We start from the raw sequence: 22933 nt of genomic DNA, 5'->3' as shown, positions 1-22933 counted from the left end.
GGGAGGACCCCTGCCACTCTCCAAAAAAACTATACGTGTGTGTGTGTGTGTGTGTGTGTGTGTGTGTGTGTGTGTGTGTGTGTGTTCTTTTCTTTCTTTGTTTTGGTGGGGGAGGCAAGTAAAGTGTATTCTAATGTTTAAAACAAGGTGGGAAGATGGGTGGTGGAGGCATGTGTTGGAAGCCCAGCCCCGTCTCCCACCAGTTATGTGGCTTTGGGCAGTACTTAGCCCAAGGGTCAGTTTCCTCATCTGTAGAAGGAAATAATAGTGCTATTTACATCACAGAGTTATGAAGAGTACATGACAGGATACGTATCAAATATTTAGCATAGCACGTAGCACAAAATACAGATACAGTTCATTCAGTACTTACTGGTGGCATCATCATCACCATCTTCATCCTTGCCCCTCATTCTGGAGACAGTTGGGGTTATCTTGGTACGTTTCTTTCTGTTGGTTTTCTGTGCAGTTTGTTGTAGTTGAGATCACTCTGTATGTGCAACTTTGCTACCATGTTTTCATTTCACATTATATCAGATGCTTTTCCTCATGCCATTAACTCTTTATAGACATGATTTTTAGCAGCTCCATAATAGTCCATCATGTGAATGTAACATAATTTATTGAACCATTTCCCTGATGTTTAGACATACAGATTATTTCTAGGCTTTTGCTGTTATAAATAATTCTGCAGTATACACCTTGCATACATCTGGGTCCCCATCTCTGATTATGTCCCCAATATGGATTCCTAGAAATGGAATTATTAAGTCAGATGGGAGGAATGTTTTTAAGATTATTGATGGATGTTGCCAAATTACTTTCCTGAAAAGTACAGTCAATCCATGGCAGATTTAATGAGTAATCGCACGGCGATGCAGTTTGGAGCAGATCGCCTGTTCCTCCCGTTAAGGGTAGAGGAGAGGGCTCCTCGAGTCTCTTCCCAGCCCTGAGAGGTGGCAGAGAGCCCACTGTCCCTGCTGCCTTCCCTGGGGCACTTCACCGGCAGCACTGGTGACAGTCCCTGCGTCAGGCAGGAGGACATTCCCAGGGGAGCTAAGGCACATGGTTTCTCAGGCCCTGTGTTTCCATCTGACCCCTTGGTGAACTCTGATTTGGACTTCCCCCCTGGCTCAGGACATCCTACAGGGTCACTCACCTGTGCCATCAGTTCCCAGCTTGAAGGGCACTAGGTGAGTGGGCGACCCCAGGCAGAGGAGGGGATTCAGGAGACCACACCTTGTTCTCCTGTGTTCATTAATGATGTCCCTGGCTATTCTCTGGCCCGAATGATCATTTCACTAATTTATTTTTTTTTAATATTATTATTTTTTGAGACAGGGTCTCACTTTGTCACCCAGGCTAGAGTGCAGTGGCACAAGCACAGCTCACTGCAGCCTCGACTTTCTGGGCTCAAGCGATCCTCTCATCTCAGCCCCCCAAATAGCTGGGACTACAGGTGTGTGCTACCACACCCGGCTAATTATTTTGTATATTTTGTAGAGATGGGGTTTTGCTATGTTGCCCAGGATGGTCTCGAACTCCTGAGCTCAAGCAATCCACCTACCTCAGCCTCCCAAAGTGCTAGGATTACAGGCATAAGCCACCACACTAGCCCAGTTCACTAATTTATGGCATATGTGTATAGTAAAGTTACACAAAGCTTTTTTACATATATTTTGCCCCCACGCTAACTGGAGGGTAGTCCATCCATCCAATAATGATTTATTGTTGAGCCTCCTGCTCTGAGCCAAGGCAGTGCCCGGGTACTAGGAGAGGCCCCTGGCACTCACGGAGCTTCTCGGCTGTGCGCTTTCCTTCCTTCGGAGGTGAGAGTTGCCCAGGCAGACCAAGGCTGGGAGAGTGGTAATGCTTGCTGTCTTTTCCCCAGGTCTGGTCTCTGATCCAGCTGGCGCGCAGATACCTGCAGAAGGGCTACACCACGCTGCTGTTCCAGGAGGGGGATTTCTACTGCTCCTACTTCCTGTGGTTCGAGAATGACATGGTAGGTGAGGCCGAGTCCCTGGGCCAGGACAGGCCGCACACACTTCCCGCTCTGTAACTCTTGGATTCCTTTCTTCTGAATTGTTGTCTGTCTGTCTCATCTTCTCTTCTTGTTGCTGGTAAGCCCAGCAGGTTGGGAGCCAGAGTTCAGAGGTCACATTTTCACATGGGCGTTTAACTGCTTTGTGATCCCTCTGCCCAGCTCTCTGGCAAACTCTTGCCATTGTCCACGTGGCATCCAGGCACACATGTGAGCAGATAGGCACATGCCCCACTGTGAGAAATGCGACTCAGACCACACACTTTGTCGCTAGTGCTTCCATGTCGCCAGCGTCACGTGCCAAGTGTGGCACATGGTCATCCCTGTGGCATAGGCCCCTGAACTCAAGAGCATAGGCCCCTGCTTGAAGCAGTGAGCCAGGCTGCCCGAGGAGACACTGGTGGTGTGGCTCGGGGCCCTGGCCTCCAGGCCCTGCACTGCTTCTTCTGGGCCTCACTGTTACTGCAGAGTAGGGTCCAGTGAGGGGAACTTACTATCATTGTGTCCCCATCCATACAACGGGGTCAGGGATCCCTGCCCCAGCCACTGCACAGGGCTGTGAGGGGTGCAGTGGCTGGGGCTCCTCTCCTCGTGTCTCTCGCTCCTCTCTGTCTTTTCCCTTTCTTCGCTTTCCTCCTGTTTCTCTTTTATTTGCATCTCGCTTGTCACCATAAGTGGTTGTTCCAGCTCTCAGGAGTGTTCCTCCTCCCTCGCAGCCCTTGGTCTCTGGGTCCCTGCACTACTGTGCCTTCCCCTGCACCCACCCTGCACTCTCTTTGTTCACTGAGGGTGACAGCCATCCCTTTCCATAGGGCAGGGCGGTTACTGGGGCTCTCCACCACTGTTCTCTCAGTTACCCCCTCACAGCCCTGTAAAGTGGCTGGGGCAGGGATTCCTGACCCCGTTGTACGGATGGAGACACAATGATCCGGAGATCAGACACCATGGCCAGGGCCACCGAGGCTGTAAGTGAGGAAGCCGGAGCCCAAGCTCTGCTCCCCCGGCCTGCAGGCTCCCAGCTTTCCTCTGTGCCCTCAGAAGTTCCCAGGACGTGTGTACAACAGAAGTGCTTGAAAATTCCTGTGACCTTTACCTTCACTTCTAGGGAGGGACAGGATTCTGTGTGCTTGGGTGGCCCCATGGGGTGATAAAGTGAGGCAGAGCTGTGGGCTGGAGAGGCCAGGTTTGAATGCCAGCCACACAGCCCAGCCGGTGCCGTGGGGGCAGCCCTGCACACTATGGAGTCCACTCCCCCTGCAGGGCAGGCCACGGTGCCCACGCAAGCATCAGCTAAGCGCCATGTTCATGCCTGGCACACAGGGCACGTCCAGCAGATCTTAATTCCCTTCCCCACCTTATCCCACCCTGGGAATTCCCAATTCTTTCAGAGCAGAGGCTTGGGCCTTTTGTGAATGCTCTGCTCTTCAAGACCTGTATGACAGCCCTGCAGGGTGCCCTCCTGAGCGTGTGTTTGTGACCTGTACAGGTCCAGGTATTGATGGTAATGAGAGCTACCCTGCTGGCCCTTGAAGCTTTGTATACTTTTTCTCTAATGTTCATAAGGTGACTGTTGTTATTCTGACTTCAAAGATGAAAAAACAAGGTCCAGGCATTTTCCCAAGCACCCAGCACACATGACAGAGCCAAGCCAGGCCACAAGCCCGGTGCGTCTGACTCAGGCCCTTGCACTCCCCCCACACCCACTGCCTCCCTGTCCTCCCTCCTCAGGGGTACAAACTCCAGATGATCGAGGTGCCCGTCCTCTCCGACGACTCAGTGCCTATCGGCATGCTGGGAGGAGACTACTACAGGTGACGCTGCATTGGGAGCCACTGGGGACAGATGCCCCCATTTGGGTGATAAGTGCTCGCCTCTGCCGGGAGCAGCTTCTGCTTCAGCAGTGCCCTACCTCAGACCCAGAAATCCACGCTGGGAACACCTTCCCAGCTGGCCCTGTGTGCAGCGAGGGAGGACGGGTGTGGAGGGTACATCTGTGTTCCTACCACCTTCCTGCTGGCATGGTCTTGGCAGCACGGGGAACGTCTGTGCCCGGCCCAGAACATCCCTGCTGCTACCTCGTAGCCAGGATGGCACTGTTAGGTCAGTGAGGAACCGGAGCGGGTGTCAAGGCCCACATGCAGGGGCCTAGTGAGATGACCGAGGGCATGGGCATTTGCTTGCGAGGGCCCAGAGAGGCCTCTGGCGCTGGAGGAGTGCCACAGCCTCACTCCTGAATCCCATCCTCCCCTTCCTCCCCAGGAAGCTCCTGCGCTACTACAGCAAGAACCGCCCAACCGAGGCTGTCAGGTGCTACGAGCTGCTGGCCCTGCACCTGTCTGTCATCCCCACTGACCTGCTGGTGCAGCAGGCCGGCCAGCTGGCCCGGCGCCTCTGGGAGGCCTCCCGTATCCCCCTGCTCTAGGCCAAGGTGGCCGCAGTCTGCCTTTGCATCCTGTCCTCCAGCCACCTTTGCTTGCCACTGTTCCCCATGACGAGAGCCTCCTGTCTGCAGTGGCCATCCTGAGGATGGGGCAGAGTGCCCAGGGTGGCCCCAGGGTTTCTAAAACCCCACCTAGACCACCCTCCATGTCAGGTACTGAGCAAGGCCCCAGATCTTTCTCTCTGGAGGAAGAGGGAAGCCCAGGGGTCCTGTTTGTAAAACAACAGTGGCAGCAGCTCCTCTTCCAGAGCTGCCTCTGCCTTTATCCTGGGAGATGGGGAGGAAGCCCCATCTCTGCTGTTCCCTGCGTGGAGGAAGCCCACCCAGTAAGCTCTCTCCTACCCCAGGTAAAAGGTGCTCCTTTGCCTGGGTTTGAATTCCAGTGCTGCCACTTCCTCTCTGCACCTCCTGGCAAGTTTCTTCTATTCCCCACATTTAAAGCGATGGCACCTCCCTCCCAGGGTGGTGTGAGGATTACCCAATGTGGTAGGTGCTCAATAAATGTTGGTCATTGTTATCACTGAAGCCCAACATGCTAGTGCTTCTAGACCCTTCTGTCAGTGCTGATAAGCCCTTGCTAAGTCCCAGCCCCTTCATGCTTGGCTGGCATCTGCCCTAGGGCTGGGGTTCTCAAGCCCCTGGCCCTGGCCCAGAGATTTGGATTCCCTTGGCGGCCGTGGAGCCCAGGCTTTGATGTCTTTCAAAGCTTCTGTGGTGCGCCCTGGATTGAGAACCACCACCCGAGGGGTACAGCCCCTCTCTTCCAACTGAGAAGTTCCTGTCCCAGAATGGACCCAGGGACAAGAGACCCTGAGAGCCCTGGGACTGGGAGTGTCTGCTCCTCTGAGGCCAGGAGGCCGGTGCTGGGCCAGAGAGGACGGCGTGGCGAAAGTCAGCGTCCACTGCAGCACAGGATCAGATGGCCGCGTGCTGTGCGTGCAGGAGCCTCGCCTTCTGTGTCTTCAGTCTTGAGCCAAAATTTGCTCAAAGACTGGTCTCTTCCTTGCAGGGAACAGCGTTGGGGCTGGGGGAACTAGAACCCACATGTTGGTCTAAACCCTGAGAAGGTGGCAGTGAGGAAGCATCCCCTCAGGTGACTGGATCTGTGTTCCTCCTTAACATCATCTGATGGAATGGCAATGAAAAGCATGGATTGTGGAAAATACAGAAAAACATAAAGGAAAAAACTCCAATCCTCTGAGCCCACCACTGTTCAGGACCCCTGCTTTTGTCACCTACTATTTCCCTTTAGTTTTCAGCAGCGGCTGGATGTGATATGTCTAGTTTAACCAGTCCCCTTGATCTTTCTATATAATAACACAGGAGTGAACATCCTGAATCAGATCTTAGCAGAGATGCTCACATGCGGGGTAACTGTCCATGGTGTGTGGAGGGGTCCTCGGAACCCCCTCTTAGGATCATCTCCACATACTCTCCCAGTTCTGAGATTCGTTACCAATAGCAGGTTTCTATCACACTGCGATATCAGAGCAGTGCAGGAACTCTCCGCTCCAAGGGTTTTTTTCCTCCTAGGGGAACACTCTGCTAAGTAATGGGCAGAGAACAAAGGGGCTCCTAATTCAAGGCAGGCCTAAGGGAGGGTCAGAAAGAACTTTAGCTGGAGGTATTTACACATGTGACCTCGAATCCTTGGGGATTCTTGGAAAATGGGCAAGGTGCCAAAAGAGGAGAAATGGCCAGGCCTTCAAAATAAAAAAACCCAGAGAATTACAGACAGTGAACTTGCCCCTAAGCCCTCGTTGAGGGGTGTGTTTGAGCATTTAGGAGAGGACTCCAGTGCTCCTCAGTGACAGACACAGCCGCCTCTGCGGTGTCTGAAGGCCCTGGTCGTGGAGACGCTAGATGGCCGCCCTGGGCGCCTCCTGTGGGCGTAGAGGCATCACCACTCTGCACTGCAGACTCAGCATGGAGTTGGAGCAGAGTCTGACACGAGCACTTGCCATCCCAGGCGTTTCAGTTCTGACTGAGAAGGTAGATGCACAGGGGAGGAGAGGGCCCTTTCGAGCTCCGCTCTGCCTCCACCACTCATTCCCTAACCCCGCAGCCTCAGCGCCCTCATCTGTAAAATGGGGAGTTTTGCCTACAGGGTTCAGCACAATGCCAGCCTGACATAGGAACCCCAGTGGATTATCAGTTTTGCCATTATCCCCTGCATCCTGGAGGTGACACCGCCTGGTTAATAGGCAACACTCCCGACGGCCCAGCACAGCCCCAGGGCAGCAGGAGGCTGGCCTGTGGCCAAGAATGCATGGTGGAGGGGGCCTGGAGGGGGACTGCAGCTCCTCCTCTTCCTGCTTCCTCCCTGCTCCACCCCGTGCCTAGGGCAGCACAAAAGCCAATCGCTAGCAAACTCCCTGCCTAGCAAGGCCCAGCCTGGGGCAGAAATGGCTGCAAGTGGCCGAGGTCTCTGCAAGGCTGTGGCCGCCTCTCCCTTCCCGGCGTGGAGACGAGCTAACACGGAAGCCAGGGGAGGTCTGAAGCCTGAGTATGATGCGGTGGTGATAGGAGCAGGTAAAGTGGTAAAGCAGGCCGGGCCAGAGCTGAGGGGCGGGAAGGCAGCCCTGCTCAGAGCTTGGTGGGGAGGGGGAGGGGGAGCCAAGCCCCACTGCTCTCTCCTCTGGCATAACCCAGCCAGAAGTTTATACGCTAGCAGGGGCTGCAATGGAAAGCCCTTCCATCTGGCAGGCAGACACCTGGGATTCCGGTGCTGGCTCTGCTGTGTGGCCTGGGGCAAATGCTTGCCTTCTCTGCGCTTGGATCTTCCCATGGAGAATGACAGGAAGACTAGGTGAGCTCAGGGGTTTCCCTATATCTCTTGCAAAGTGACCTAGTTTCCACCACATTCTCAGCCTATGGTTTGTAAGGGTTGGAAAGAGCCCTGGGCCAACAGACAAGTGAAATCCAGCACCCCGCACCCTCAGTGCCCTGAGTTCTGGTCACCACTACCTTACCACTGTGGCCACCCCTCGTCACAAGAAACTGCAGTCATTTCATAAAGGCCAGTTAGGATAAAACAGGAGTCCCAGAGTTCCTACTGCGTGTCTGCAGAGGGAGATGGACCCCATTGCCTTGCAGCTCTGGGACATTTGGGGATCTGCAGTGATCCTGCCACACTTTGCCAACCCCTGGGCTCAGAGTATCACAGTCTACTGGGTGCTAGGGGAAGAGGCAGGCCCAGGACCAGGTGGTCTTTCCTTAGTGCCTTCCTTTCACACTTGCAGAGGGCCCCAAATGCATGATTGCCAACTAGGTCTATACAGAGATAATGACGGGACTGAAAGCAGACAGCACTCAACATGCAGCTTTGAGGGCATGCCTTCATTTTCATATGTACTAAAGCAGTTGCGAGCTGGTAGATTCTCAACACTCACCTCTCCAGGGAAAAATGTGTGATGTATGTGTGTGTGTACATGTATATATATATATATGTATATATACACACATATATGTGTGTATATATACATACATATATATACACATATACACATGCTTATTTTAAATATTGAAATAAAAGATACACTGCACACAATTTTACAAATAAAGATACAATACTCTCAATTTAAATGCAGTCTACCCGAGTGATTCTTACCAAAGGCTTTCTTTGATTTTTGCCAAACTCAGTAGCCAACCTATAGTTGCAAATGACAAATGAGGGTAGCTCCAAAGAGAATGGTGCTCCATATTTTCTGTAAAGAGTAGGATGATCATGAAACAAATGAAACAACAAAGATTTATGTCCCAACCTTACTCCTTTATTTTTTAAAATTTATTTTTATTTTATTTATTTATTCATTTATTGAGATGGAGTCTTGCTCTGTTGCCCAGGCTGGAGTGCGGTGGTGCAATCTCGGCTCACTGCAACCTCCGCCTCCTGGGTTCAAGCGATTCTCTTGCCTCAGCCTCCCGAGTAGCTGGGACTACAGGCGCCCACCACCACGCCTGGCTAATTTTTGTATTTTTAGTAGAGACGGGGTTTCACCATGTTGGCGAGGCTGATCTCAAACTCCTGGCCTTGTGATCCACCCGCCTCAGCCTCCCAAAGGGCTGGGATTACAGGTGTGAACCACTGCGCCCGGCCTCCTTCTTTAAATGACAGGAATGATGTTACTCAAATAAGATAATATTGTTCTAATACTAGAATATTTCCTTCAATTTTTGTGCTATTTATTCATGCTATAACAGCTAACGCTGTTAGGTTTAATCTGCGTTATTAGCATTTTCCTATCACTTTCTTAAGCCTGACCACAAAAATAAATTCAGCCCTTCTGTGTAATATTTGCTGATGACAGTGGTGTAAATACTCCCACCATAGCCTTTTCTATTACCAAGATGAGGTTGCTCAATGTGATTTAGGAGAGATACCCAGTAGCACATCATTGTATAGTGTGTCCACCATGCAGATATGTACATAGAGGCCAGTGACTGCCAGGGCATGGGCAACATTGTATAGTGTGTCCACCGTGCAGATATGTACAGAGGCCAGTGACTGCCAGGGCACGGGCAACAGTGTATAGTGTGTCCACCATGAAGATATGTACAGAGGCCAGTGACTGCCAGGGCATGGGCAACAGTGTATAGTGTGTCCACCATGAAGATATGTACAGAGGCCAGTGACTGCCAGGGCACGGGCAACAGTGTATAGTGTGTCCACCATGCAGATACGTACATAGAGGCCAGTGACTGCCAGGGCATGAGTAACAGTGTATAGTGTGTCCACCATGCAGATATGTACATAGAGGCCAGTGACTGCCAGGGCATGGGCAACAGTCAAATGTAGTAAAACAAATAGGAGGTAGTGTGTTTTGAGTATTTATTACCTTTGTTTTTAATTTATTTAATTGTAAGCTTATATAATTTGGTTTATATCAATGGCTGTTTGACAGCCGGCTCACAAACTCCCCGGGCTGGTGGGAGCCATCTCCAGCACCTCACTTAGCCTCAGAGAAGCCCCCTGCCTCCTTCCGTGCTCGGCCACAGCTCACCCTGCTGTCTCCTAATGGGGAAGGTTGACTTTAGGTCACCAGCTGCCTTGGTGACTTGCCTACAAGTGCGAGTGAGTCTCAGTGTGTGAGCTTTTCCTTGACATGATTTCTTTAGTTGCTAAACATACCATAAAGCCTGGTTTAAAGGCATCTTGGGCCTCAGTGAGGAACAGAACAGCATCTTCTGAGACAAGGGTTACCTCTGAGTCCCTGAAGGCACACTGGCACCTGGCCGCCACCTTGAAGATGAATCTCATTTAGTCATTTGACTAAATGTGCCTGAGAGTGACTGAGGGGCTTGTTAAAATGGAGATTCCTGGCCCCGTACCTGGTGACGAGCATTCTGAGGGCGGGAGGTGACTCCCAGAGGTCAGCACATCCACCCAACCAACACTGCCTGATGCAGGCAGCTGCAGACCCCACGCCCAGAGCAGCTCCTCAAGGGCCCAGGCGCCTGCTATGGGGCCCCTGAGGCAGGTCTGGGGATTAGCAGAGCCCGCAGCTGAAGTCCTCTTCAAGGGAACAGAGGTGTCACCAGAAGCCAAGGAGGGCTCAGCCAGGACTTGAGGGTGGGCACTGGGAGGGGGTCTTGTGCTTTGGATCCTTGACCTTACTCATTTGAGGTCTGCCATGATTGAACTGGACCCAGTTGCCTGGAAAACTATGAGTTTTCCAAGATCGATCATCAGCACCAATTAAAAGACAAATAGCTCCCATTTATCTCATCCTTGCCACACTGCAGGGTCCCTGGCACCCTCTGTTCCCCATGTGAAGAAAAGGCTCAGGGCAGCTGATGACTCTCTGAGGTCATGCCCTGGCAAACAGCAGAGGCTGGGCTGAGCCCAGGACTGTCTGCCTTTAGTTTGCTGCATGTCTTTGAGAGACAGATTCCATCTGTTCATGAGTCCCACTGGCACATTGTTTAAACTTTCTTATGAACATTTTCAAAAGCCCATACAAATAAAGAGTATGTCAACCAGCACTTTTTAAGATGAACTGTAACCAACTAGCTTCTCACATGCTTCTCATATGGTAAGAGTTAATTTTAGCTCATGAAACTTTTGGTTCTGTGAAACACCTGCTGAACAGACTCCTGGGAAGGGGGTCTGTGGGAGTTGACATTTATACAACCTCCCAGGTGATTCTGAGCTTATCAGAGCTGGAGAGGCACTTGCTACCCAGGGGCTTGGTGTGGAACGTGAGATGCCAAAGCCAAATTCAGGCCTCTCAGCTCAAGGCACCCTGAAGCACAGCTAGTCACTCCAGCACATGTTGAAGCTGTGCATGTTTACTTCATGTTGAACTGTTCATGTTTTATTTTTGGAACACTGGGGATTGGCAAAAAAAAAAAAAAACCCATGTGAATAAAGCCTTCTAGGGCACCACTGTGCCGACTGTGAACCACACGTGGACAAAACAAGCTGCGCTTGACAGCACCTACCTACATGACCAGCACTCCCCTGGATGCTGATGCTGCCATGCGAGACGGGACGTTGGCGCACCAGCATGCCAGCCACCCATTGCTTCTCCTGCTTGCCAGCTCAACCGTGCTGCTCCCTCAGACACCATCACTTGCGCCTCCCAAGCGATGGAAGCTCTGGCGATGCTCTCATGAGCGCCTCACTCCAGCAGAGCCCCTGACCAAGCCAGGGGAGCAGGACTTTTCCAGCCAGGGCAAGAACCAGGGTCTTCTGACTCCTTGAAGATCTGGTGTTTCATGGAGTTGAACTAGATGCTGTTCCAACATCTGAGTGCGGGAAGGGGAGGGGAGGGTCACCAAGGATCTTCATGGCATGGGGACGGGCAGCGGGGAGCACATTCCTCAAGGACTGTCTGTCTGCCTGCCCGCTGACCAGTGATGCTTTCCTTCCCTGTCCCATTTTGTTGCAGGACACAACGGACTGGTGGCTGTGAGTACCTCCCCACTTGATCCCACTTCACTGGCCCCTGGGCGTGTGGCTCTCAGCAGCCTGGGAAGGAGTGTGAAGAAGCAGGTGGGATAAGGGCCTTGAGAGAGAAGGAAAAGGCAGCCTAGTCGATGCTCTCTGCTCTCCAGCACTGACTGGGGGCTGGGTCGAATGCTCATCTGCAGCCAGCTGAGGACATCACAGGCTCCTTTCCTCCCCTTCCCCTAATGGGGAAGGGTGGTTTCCCCATGGCCTGTGAGGGAGTCAGGGAGCTTCCAGAAACAAGCTGACAAGGTGGGGAAGCATGTAACCAACATAGCATGGGAGCAGGTGGGAACCAGGGGATTGGGCACCTGGGGCGGGGTGGGGGCCCTTGACTCCAGATCATAGGCAGCCCTTGTGTCTAGAGCCCTGTGTTCCCAGCCAGGTCCAGGCCAGGTACCACCTTGGAGTACATAGCTGCTATGTGGCCAAAGTGTGCCCTGGAGACATTGAGGAGCTCAGTCTAGCAGAAGGGCCTGTGCCCTGTCCCCAACACAACTGACTTCAAGATCCCAAACTGAGCTGGGTATCCCAGAGCTATCCTTAGCTTATGCTTCTGTAACCTGAGTCCAGATACCTCCAGGAGGCCACAGAAGGCATTCAAGGCCACAAAACAAATGTGGAATATCTTCTTGAAGCAGCAGCAGCTCTAGAACATCAATATAGGGGGAAACTGTGGGTGTGCTAACGGACTGATGTTAAACCTTAATACTTTGCCTGATGTCTAAGTTTTACTTGAACATTTTACGTGGGGCATTTTGTAACTCAATGGATCAGTAATTTAAAACATTGATTTTATTTTATTTTAGTTTAATTTTTTTTGAGATGGAGTTTCGCTCTTGTCACCCAGGCTGAAGTGCAATGGCATGATCTCGGCTCACTGCAACCTCTACTTCCCGGGTTCAAGCAATTCTCCTGCCTCAACCTCCTGAGTAGCTGGGATTGCAGGCAGCCGCCATCATGCCTGGCTAATTTTTGTATTTTTAGTAGAGACGGGGTTTCGCCATGTTGGCCAGGCTGATCTCAAACTCCTGATCTCAGGTGACCCGCCTGCCTCAGCCTCTGAAAGTGCTGAGATTACAGGCGTGAACCACCACGCCCGGCCTGATTTTATATTAATATAAACACAGATTCATCTCCCAGCTCTGCCACTTTGTGAAGGTTAAGGTGTCACTTAGCCTCTCCGGGTCACGGTAAAATGGAACAATGGCACCTGCCCTCACAGAGCTGCTGTGAAGGTAATAGATCATTTGCTGCTAGGACCTGGCACATGCAGCCTTGCCCAAATGGTGGCTGTTATTACTGGAAGTTTCCAGGCCAAGGAAGGCTGGCATCCACGCCCTTCACCCAGAGCCCACCAGGAACACACTTGTAGTTAGTCTAGTTTGGTTTCTTGCTCTTTGCAGCGAGGGAACTCACATCAGGGGAACCTCGGGTTGCCTCAGTAGGAAGGTGTTAGAAAGAACCTAGCACAGGATTTGAGCTTTGGTGATTTGAGGGAAGGCCTACGAAAATAGGGGTTGCCATAGATTAGATACTGTCAGGAAGGAGGGACAGCCCTGCAACTGGGCAGCTCAAGAAATCTGATCTGTAGGGAGGAGAGACGAGTGTGCAGAGAGCAGTAATTGATAAAGAAGTAGCAGTCACTCATTTCAGCCAAGAGGGGTGTTCGGTATTTTCTGGATGGCACAGAGACATTGCTTTTGTTTGTGCTTGCCTCATTTTATCATAGTCTCATAGAAACCTTATTTGAGGTTGTCAATCTGTGAGATCATTCCTGTGTAATAGGAGAATGACGCAGCTCACCTTGCGTGCCAGGCCTCAGCCACTGAGTGACAGCTGCTGTTTCTTTCTCAGTAGGTTATGATAGGAGGTTATGTTAGGAGGATAGATGCTGGTTTCACGCTGTCTGGTTTCAATTCCCAACACCTCTACTCATCAGCTCTGTGAGCCTGAGGCAAGCTGTTAACCTCATTGGGCCTCAGTTTTCTCATCTGTAAAATGGGAGAATCATAGTACCTACCTCTTGGCTGGTGGGAAAAATTAAACAAGACAATGTACTCACTGCTTCTGGCACATAATAGCTGCCAAGTGAGCTTTTTGAAAAGTCCGACTTTTGCATGGCACCATTCCTGTGGTCACAGGGCCAGCATTTTAGATCGGTAGATTCATGACCAGTTTGGTTCAACAAATATTTATTGATTTTTCCACTAAGTGCTAGAAAAAAATTAATAGAAATCCTTGCATCATTTGTTCTCCCAAAATAAAGCTCTGCTATGAACCGCTTCATTTACTGAGTACATTCTCTGTGCCAGGGACCACTTAAAGCCCTGTCTAGGAACCAGCTCAGTTAATCTTCACAGCAGCCTTATGAAGTGGGTAAAGCCGGGACTACTTTCATCAGCCCCATTTTTGCATGTGAACAAACTGAGGCCAGACGGATCAGGTACTGAGGCTGCAGCAGTAGAGAGAGAACGAGGGGCTGAACCTGGGTGGAAGGGTCAGCATTCACAAGTTCCACCTCACTGTGCTGCGCTTGTAGGAGAAATGAGGCTTGCTCCCTGCCTGGAGGAGAGCGACATCCCAGGGCAGGGTGGCAGGAAGCAGCGTGAGTCCCCGAGGCACCAGGCCTCTAAGGAGGGAAGACCACCTTCAGTTGGGAAGTGGAGGGGCGGGAGCAGGCCTGTCGGATCTTAGAGGACATCTAGAAAAGGCGAGGGTGGAAAGAGAAGCACAGGGAAGGGCATTCCCAGAGGCAGGAACAGCATGAGCAGGGCAGGGAGGCCATGGGGTGTGGGCCATACTGGCCTATAGTGAGGACCTTAGTCTGCGGGTCAGCCCGAGGGAGCCCTGACATTTCAGAGGGATAAAGGGAGGGCCCTGTGTGCTGCCCCACTTCCCAGGCAGCGTACCTGCAGAGACTGGGGGTGAACACCGCCGTCTTCGAGAGGCGCCATGTGATCGGGGGTGCAGCTGTCACTGAGGAGATCATCCCAGGTGAGCTCTGATGTGGCATGGGGGAGTAGAGGGCAGTGACTCCGGGTGACAGACTTCATCCCTGGTGACCCCGGGTGACAGTCTTCATCCCTGGTGACCCCTGCTGACAATCTTCATCCTTGCTGACCCCTGCTGACAATCTTCATCCCTGCTGACCCCTGGTGACGGTCTCCATCCCTGGTGACCCCGGGTGACGGTCTCCATCCCTGGTGACCCTGGTGACGGTCTTCATCCCTGGTGACCCTGGTGACGGTCTTCATCCCTGGTGACCCCTGGTGACGGTCTCCATCCCTGCTGACTCCTGGTGACGGTCTTCATCCCTGGTGACCCTGGTGATGGTCTTCATCCCTGGTGACCCTGGTGACGGTCTTCATCCCTGGTGACCCCTGGTGACGGTCTCCATCCCTGCTGACCCCTGGTGACGGTCTTCATCCCTGGTGACCCTGGTGACGGTCTTCATCCCTGGTGACTCTGGTGACGGTCCTCATCCCTGGTGACCCTGGTGACGGTCTTCATCCCTGGTGACTCTGGTGACGGTCCTCATCCCTGGTGACCCCTGGTGACGGTCTTCATCCCTGGTGACCCCTGGTGACAGTCTTCATCGGATTCGGTTTCAGGGTTTAAGTTCTCCCGTGCGTCCTACCTGCTCAGCCTGCTGAGGCCGCAGATTTACACTGATCTGGAGCTGAAGGTAGGGCCCCCCCGCCGGCCTGATTGCACAGAGGGAGGAGGCAGTTCCATCTTCCCAACCTGGGTGGGGGGTCCCTGTTCTGTGCCCGAGGTGATGCCCGCCCCTGAGGGCTCCCTCTTCCACCCAAGTCTTGTGTATCCCACGTGGTCTCCCTGCTGCATTCCCACAGATGGGTTTTGTCTCGTCCATGTAGTGTCTTGAAAAGTGGGAAATTTCATCCAAAAATCAGACTTCCTTTGAAGAATGAGCTTTGTCACCCTCAGGCCCACATGGGACACCTATCTGAAGCCTTGGGCGCCTGAGCTTACAGCTGCCTTGGGACATGAGCCCGATTTCTGCCCTCATTGAACTTGAGAGCTGCTTCCCTCTCTTGGCAGCTGGAGCAGGAAGTGGGGCCTGGGGACTTTTCTGGCTCCCGGGCTTTTTGGAAGGTTCCTGGGAGTCTCATCTGGCGCTGTTTGCCTCTCTTAGTCTGCTGACCTTTGTCCACAACCTGGCCCAACCCTGCCCCCTACCCTTTCACCTTCCTTCACCCCTACTGTCTTATAAACCGCGTCACCACATTCTTGAGGCTGATTGGCTTCTACCTGCTTAGTGCCACTGTCACTCACCACTCAGAGAAAAGGGTTCTTGGTGCCATCTGCAGCTGCCACTCACGTTGGTGCCATCCTTTTTTTTTTTTTTTTTTTTTGAGACGGAGTCTGGCTCTGTCGCCCAGGCTGGAGTACAGTGGCGCGATCTCGGCTCACTGCAAGCTCCTCCTCCTGGGTTCATGCCATTCTCCTGCCTCAGCCTCCCAAGTAGCTGGGACTATAGGCGCTGCCACCACGCCAGGCAAATTTTTTGTATTTTTAGTAGAGACGGGGTTTCACCATGTTAGCCGGGATGGTCTTGATCTCCTGATCTCGTGATCCACCTGCCTCAGCCTCCCAAAGTGCTGGGATTAACAGGCGTGAGCCACCGTACCCGGCCACGTTGGTGCCATCTTTGCTCTAAATTCAAAATTTTAAACTAGTAAGATGTCCAGCTGTTGTTCACAGCTCTTTGGCTGCTCTAACTGGTTCATGTAGAGAGTTCTTCAAGCCACTGAAACAGAGTATGTGCATCCTGGTACCAGGACTGGATGAAATCTAGCCAGGCCTGGGGATGGGTCGCTGGTCTCCAGTCCAGAGCAGACCATAGCAGCAGGCAGTTTATAAATGCACCACTTATTCATAGTGGCAGATGTTGGGGAGCAGGGACCCTCCTTTTGGCAAACCTGATTTAAGAGACTAAGAATCACAGAATGCACATTTTCACTTGATTATTCTCTTTCTTTAAAAAAACGTTACTTATTTGAAATGGTATTTGTCATAGTGTTCCTTGAACTAGAAGCTCCCAAGTGAATTGAGTAGATGCTTTAACCTCTGCCTTGGGCTGCATTAATAGGAGTACGGAGCTCAAAGCAGGGAGAAAGCAGTCCTGTTGTGTGATCCGCAGGACTCACTCCATCTGGAGCACCTTGTTTTAACAGGACATTGACAGCCTGGAGGGCATTGACAGGAGGACAACTAAACTCCTTCCAGGAATATTGTCTTTCCAAAACTATAATGGAGAGCGTTTATTTTACCAGCATCACATCTTGCGCTATGACCTTTAATGTTCTATCTCAATTGATCCTTACCTGTAAGTCAAGAGCCATGTTATAATCAGGGAACTAAAGTTCAGGGGTTAAATTCACACAGCTAGAAAGTGATGGAGAATTCAAGCCAAGGCCTGACTGTCTCCTACTCCTTGTTCTTGAGCTATGATGCGCTCAGGCCTCTTGGTACTGATACCACCCAGACTCACACGTCTCTAGCTCTTTGTACTTTGCGGTGAACGTGGTGATAGAGTGCCCCTGGCAGCTCCAGCGGGGTGTGCACAGAGGCTGAGACTGGAGCTGCTGGAAACCGGCCGGCTGCGTCTGCCTCCCTGCTCCACAGCTCACCAGCTGCGTGACTTCACCACGTGGTGCCTTCTTTTCCTCATCTGTAACAGGGAATAGTAACAGCAGCTGCCTCCTAAGGCCACATCAGCACAGTGCCTGGTGCACAGAGGGCTCAGTACTTGTCGCTATTATTATTACCCCCATTTGGCACTTGAGAAAACTGAGGCTCCAGAAAGACCCATGGCTGGAGACTACTCACCCACCCTGCCACTTATAAGGCTGTATCCAATTAGAGTGAGCCCTCAACTAAAATGAGAGGCTTGGCTTTGGCACCACTGCCCCTCCTCCCCTCCTTGAGCCAAAGCACCCTCCACTGACCCGCTGTGGTCCCCACCAGGGCCTGCCTCCCCTTCCTGGGTGTTAGTTTCCACAGCTGTCAATGCGAGCACTGACTTGGATCACCTCCCGGTTCCATCCACCTAGTAAATGAGTTTGCTCTTGCAGCGGCCCCACGCTGGATGATGGAATCCAGGCTGGAAGGGCAGAGCCTTTGCACTGGCGGAGAAGGGGGTGTGGAGGGGGGCTTTTCATCCCCTTCAGCCATAAGCCACCTTCCCCATCTCCCCCTGGGCCAGCCTTGACCTCATTGCCAGAGGCAATCCCATCCTCCCTCCCCTCCCTCACTGACCTTCTGGGTCTCACTCAGCCTTATTCATTTTGTTCTTGCTTTTCTCCTGGAAATCTCTCTAAGGTAGGGCTCTAATTTGCAGGGCCACAAAGTATGACCTGGGAAACTGCTGGGGAAACTGCTGGGGAAACCCCAGGGGTTCTTGCTCACGAGTCTGATTCTGTGGCAGTGGTGGGGCCCAGAAACGGTCGTTTTTATGGCATTCTCAGGTCATTCTGAAAGAGGAGGCCCCCAGAACATAACTTTGAGAAGCACACCCTTTAAATCTCTTGTATCTCTGGTCCTTTAGACACACACACAGATACACCCTTCACACACACACACCCTTTCCAACAATTTCCACCCAGGATGACTGTGCATGCTGAGAACTCTCATGGGGTAAATAAAAGAAGGGTTTGCTTTCATTTTGTTTTTTTTTTTTCTGTTTTTTAAGAAAAAAGCTTCATAATCCGAACAAATCTTGTGGATATAATTTGATGGTTATTTAACATTCCCCTTCTCATTCAGACTCCACATAATTAAAACTATTGTTAAAAGAAAAACCTTCACTAAATTAAATTTAATAGAGTTTAATTGGGCAAAGAATGATTCATAAATGAATCAGGCTCCCGAGCTGGAGTATGCTCACAGTCTCCAGCACAGCTCCATGGTAGAAGAAGATTTATAGACAGAAAGTGAAAAGTGATGTACAGAAAATGGAATTGAGGTACAGAAACAGCTGGATTGGTTACAGCTCAGTGTTTGCCTTATTTGAACGCGGTTTAAACAGTTGGTCCCCTTTGATTGGCCAAAACTCGGCGATTGACACAGGAGTAGGTTACAGTCTGTTTATGCCTCCTTCTAGGTTATAGTTCACTATGAACAGAGAAACCTTTAGGTTGAGCTTAAAGTATTTAAGGAGGCAGCTTTAAGCTAAATTTGATTTAACACCATTAAGAATGACAGAGCCTCCATTTAGAAGAGCCTCCATTTAGGTTTCATTATGAATCAAATGAAAAGTGATTCATAGTCAATTAGTTATACTTAAAATAACTTTTGGATTCCTCTTAGGTCCCTGATTTGGAGGGTTTATTCGTTCATTCAGTCCATGTTTCTGAGCACCTGCTATGTGCCAGGCACTGAGAGAAGCCCTTGGGTGTACAGCAGTGAACTAGGAAGGCAAGGACACTGCTCTTAGGCAGAGAACTTCAGAGAGAGTGCCAAGAAGAAAAGAAAAGAAGGCAGCATTAGAGAGAGAGAGTGGAGATTCCAGCCTAGATGGTGACCAGGAAGGACATCTTCCTCAAGGAGGTGACATTTGAGCTGGTATTCAAGTACCAAGAGGTCACCAGCAGCAGCCATGTGGACATCTAAGCAGTCTCCAGTCAGAGGGAAGAAGAGAAGGACCCACCCAGGCAGGCGTGAGCAGAGGGCAGGTCAGTGTGGACAGAGCAGACAGGCAGAGAGCACCAGATTGGGGTGGGAGGGGCAGGAATGCATTTTATCCAAGTGCAGCGAGAAGCCAGTGAGGTGTGTGATCAGGAAGTTCACTGCTAGGATTTGTGACTTTACAAAGGTCAGCCCACCTGCTGGCTGGTGAGGACTCGGCGGAAACAGGAGGGGGTCTCATGTGGACCACGAGGGCGCCGCTGCAGCGGTTCCCAAAATGGCGGCTTGGAGAGACGCGCACAGATTCTGGAGGCAGCGGATGGGATGTCAAGGATGACCAGGAGAGAGACTAAGGATGCCTCCTGGGTATGAGTGAGTTTACTACATTAAGAAGAACGAAGCTGGAAGTTTCTCTAGCTTAGAATAAAGAATGTCTCCATCTTAGGGATAGGAGGGACCCCAGCCGTCTCCTGGCCCCGGCCCCCGCCAGCATCGGAAATCTCCTCCACAGAGTGTCCAGGGCTGCGGCGAGCCTGCCCGCCTGGAGCATCTCCAGTGTGGAGCAACTCCAGCGGTAATTGTTGGAAAAGCCTGTTTTTGGTTTCCTCGTGCTTTTCTAAAACGTCTACTCTCAGATCTCATTTCTCTCCTCTGGGGCCATACCTTGTCTGCAACGTAGCATTCATTTATTCAGAGTCGACGGAATGCTTATTAACTACACTGTGTCTACATGCGGAGGGTACAGCGGTGAACAAAACGGACAATGCCCCTGACTTCACAGGGCTTACATTCTACTTGGGGAGACAATGAAAACACTAAATATGTGATTAGCCATGTGGTGACAAGTGCTTTGGAGAAAAATATTGCAGGGTGAGGGGGCAGGGAGTGCGGGGGAGGCCTGGCTGATAAGGTGGCATTCCAGCCAAGACCTCGAGTCGTGAGGTTGCAGGCCACGGATCTGGAGAAGGAAGCCTCTCGACAGCAGAAACTGGAGGCGACACAGGCCCCTTTTGTTTTATCTGTGCCTGCTTTGAAGAAGTGGATGTGCTCTTGGAAAATTCTGTGTGCTAATCAAATATTTGTAAATCAAATCATATTTTAAATGCATCAAAGAAACTTCCATTTAAAGTGACCCTGGAGTAAATGAGTCTGCAAAGTAAATAAAATGTTCTGATGTGAATAATTTATCTACCTTGTAAGTATAGATTTTCACATAACCATTGCTTGATTGTGTCTTTCTTAATTTAATTATTTATTTCTGAAGTGGGGCAGTTACAGACCGGTGCTGAGAGCTGGGGCTTTGCAGTTACAGAGCTGTGGTTTTGAAACCCAGACCTACCTCCTAAAGTGACCTGGGACAAATTATTTAACTCCTATGAGCCTCTCGTGTTGCTTTTGTACAATGAGGATAATAAGACAGCCATGTGCCACCATGTTGGTCAACGATAGACTATGTACAGTGGTGGTCCCATAAGCTTACAATGGAGCTGAAAAAATTCCCGTCCCCTAGCGATGCCATAGTTGCACTGCAACATATTATTCATGTGTTTGTGGTGATAAGCCTACTGTGTGGCCAGTTGTCAAAAAGTCTAGTACATATAATTATATACAGTACATAATACTTGATAGTAAATGACTTTGTCACTGGCTAATGTATTTATTATACTATACTTTTATTATTATTTTAGAGAGTATTCCTTTTCCTTATTTAAAAAATTCACTGTCAAACAGCCTCAGGCAGGTCTGTCAGGAAGTATCCAGCAGAAGGCATTGCTCTCTAGGAGATGACAGTGCCACGTGTTACTGTCCCTGAAGACCCTGCAGTGGGGCAGGATGTAGAGGTGGAAGTCAGTGACATTGATGATCCTGACCCCGTGTAGGCCTAGGCTGATGTGTGTGTTTGCATTTTACTTTTTAGCAAAAAAAGGTTATAAAGTAAAAAATAAAAATAAAAAATTTTAAAAACAGAAAAAAGCTTATAGAATGAGGATATAAAGAAAATATTTTATATAGCTGTACAATGTTTGTGTTTTAAGCCAAGTGTCTTTTTAAGAGAATCAAAAAGGTTTTAAAAATTAAAATGTTTATAAAGTTTAAAAGTTTGCAGTAAGCTAACTTACTGAAGAAAATTTTTTAATAAATGTAGTGTAGCCTACGTGTACTGTATTTATAAAGTGTGCAGTAGTGTACAGCAATGTGCTGGGCCTTCAGTCACTCACCACTCACTCGCCCAGAGCAACTTCCAGTCCTGTAGGCTCCATTCATCATGAGGGCTCTATACAGTATCATTTTTCTTACCTTTTATGCCATATTCTTAATGTACCTTTTCTATGTTTGGTTTTTTTTTTTTTTTTTTTTGAAACAGAGTCTTGCTTTGTCACCCAGGCTGGAGTGCAGTGGCGGCAATCTTGCCTCACTGCAACCTCTGCCTTCCAGGTTCGAGCAATTCTTCTGCCTCAGCCTTCCGAGTAGTTGGGACTACAGGTGCGTGCCACCATGCCCGGCTAATTTTTGTATTCTTAGTAGAGACGGGGTTTCACCATATTGGCCAGGCTGGTCTCGAACTCCTGACCTCAGCTGATCTGCCCGCCTTGGACTCCCAAAGTGCTGGGATTACAGTCATGAGCCACTGTGCCCAGCCTAGACATGTTTAGATACCCAAATACCATTGGATTACAGTTGCCTCCAGTATTCAGTGCAGTAACATTCTGTGCAGGTTTGCAGCAACAGGCTACACCCCACAGCCTATGTGTGGTAGGCTATCAGATCTAGTTTTGTGTAGGTACACTCTGTGATGCTCAAACTATGATGAAATTGTCTAGCAATGCATTTCTCAGAACATATCCCCATCGTTAAGTGATGCAAGACTGTACTTACAAAGTTATTGTGAGGTAACCATTGTAAACCCTAGTACAGTCCCTGGCATGGAATGAGTGTGCCATGCTGTGATGTGGTATGACATGGCATGGCGTAGTGTGGTGTGATATGGCATGGTATGGTATCACATGGTGTGGTAGGGTGTGGTATGACATGGTGTGTGTGGTGTGATGTGATGTAGTGTGGTATGGTATGATGTGGCATGGCATGGCGTGGTGTATGGCATGGTATGTGTGGTATGTATGGTATGGTGTAGAATGGTATAGTGTACTGCGATGTGATACAGTATCGTCTACCATAGGGTACTTGGGCAAGAGGGCTTTTTATAAACTTATATTTAAAAAACAGACACCAGGACCATACACTTGGGAACCTACACACAGGTACCTAAATGGTCACACAAACACAATCGGAGAAAGATGATGGGCAGAGACCACAGAGCCATTAATATGTGGCCCATGCTATTTGTGTTTTGCAGAAACATGGGCTGAGGCTTCATCTTCGAAACCCCTACTCCTTCACCCCCATGCTGGAAGAGGGTGCAGGCAGCAAGGTGCCCAGGTGCCTTCTGCTGGGCACAGACATGGCAGAAAACCAGAAGCAGATCGCCCAGTTCTCCCAGAAGGATGCCCAGGTAGGGAAGGCAACCAGTGACTGAGCTCCTGCTCCCTCAGCAGCCTAGAGATGGGCCTGGTTGGATTGTCCTAGAACAATTGTTCAAAGGCCATGGGCACTGGGCCAGGCCACCCCACATTCCTAGGAGGGCTCCAGTTGGTGGCAGCTCTTGATCTCAGGCACTGCGAAGAGAAGCGGGTGGAGGATGCTGATTAAGACCAGTGGACTGGGAGACCTGCTTACCTGCGTGTGTTCAGTATGGGGCCACTGTCAGAGGGGCTGTGCCTGCTGAGTTCAAGAAGAAATGCACTGGCACGTTCTTACACTGGCGTGTGCTTCATGCCCCTCCAGC

At 50.6% G+C, this 22933-nt stretch overlaps 2 protein-coding genes across 47 annotated transcripts in view; both read left to right on the top strand.

The window, feature by feature from the left end:
• Positions 1-5685, top strand: part of HPS1 (HPS1 biogenesis of lysosomal organelles complex 3 subunit 1) — a 30818-nt gene extending 25133 nt beyond the window's left edge. For 21 of the 28 annotated variants that reach the window (XM_054659841.2, XM_054659845.2, XM_016919066.4 and 18 more), the window contains 3 exons: positions 1892-2005; positions 3773-3855; positions 4304-5015. In XM_054659841.2, coding sequence (XP_054515816.1) covers positions 1892-2005; positions 3773-3855; positions 4304-4466 — 360 coding nt within the window. In that variant the 3' untranslated portion in view covers positions 4467-5015. Of the gene's footprint in view, positions 1-1891; positions 2006-3772; positions 3856-4303; positions 5016-5493 lie in introns of those variants that run through there. The other 7 variants (XR_010146663.1, XR_010146664.1, XR_010146661.1 and 4 more) reach the window with 2 other exon arrangements.
• Positions 5686-6757: 1072 nt separating this feature from the next.
• The window catches only part of PYROXD2 (pyridine nucleotide-disulphide oxidoreductase domain 2), a 32054-nt gene continuing 15878 nt past the window's right edge, over positions 6758-22933 (top strand). For 14 of the 19 annotated variants that reach the window (XR_010146669.1, XR_010146674.1, XR_010146673.1 and 11 more), the window contains exons 1-5: positions 6758-7016; positions 11378-11397; positions 14340-14433; positions 15051-15124; positions 22445-22600. Coding sequence is in view for 9 of the 19 variants with exons in the window: in XM_063781037.1 (XP_063637107.1) it covers positions 6890-7016; positions 11378-11397; positions 14340-14433; positions 15051-15124; positions 22445-22600 (471 nt within the window). In the remaining 10 variants the exon portion in view is untranslated. Of the gene's footprint in view, positions 7017-7190; positions 7294-11377; positions 11398-13705; positions 13883-14339; positions 14434-15050; positions 15125-20266; positions 20285-22444; positions 22601-22933 lie in introns of those variants that run through there. The other 5 variants (XR_010146677.1, XM_063781035.1, XM_063781034.1 and 2 more) reach the window with 3 other exon arrangements.

This window comes from Pan troglodytes, chromosome 8, assembly GCF_028858775.2.
Source record: "Pan troglodytes isolate AG18354 chromosome 8, NHGRI_mPanTro3-v2.0_pri, whole genome shotgun sequence".
Taxonomy (NCBI): domain Eukaryota; kingdom Metazoa; phylum Chordata; class Mammalia; order Primates; family Hominidae; genus Pan; species Pan troglodytes.
The sequence above is the reverse complement of the archived record's forward strand: the minus strand, read 5'-3'. Positions and strand labels throughout refer to the sequence as shown.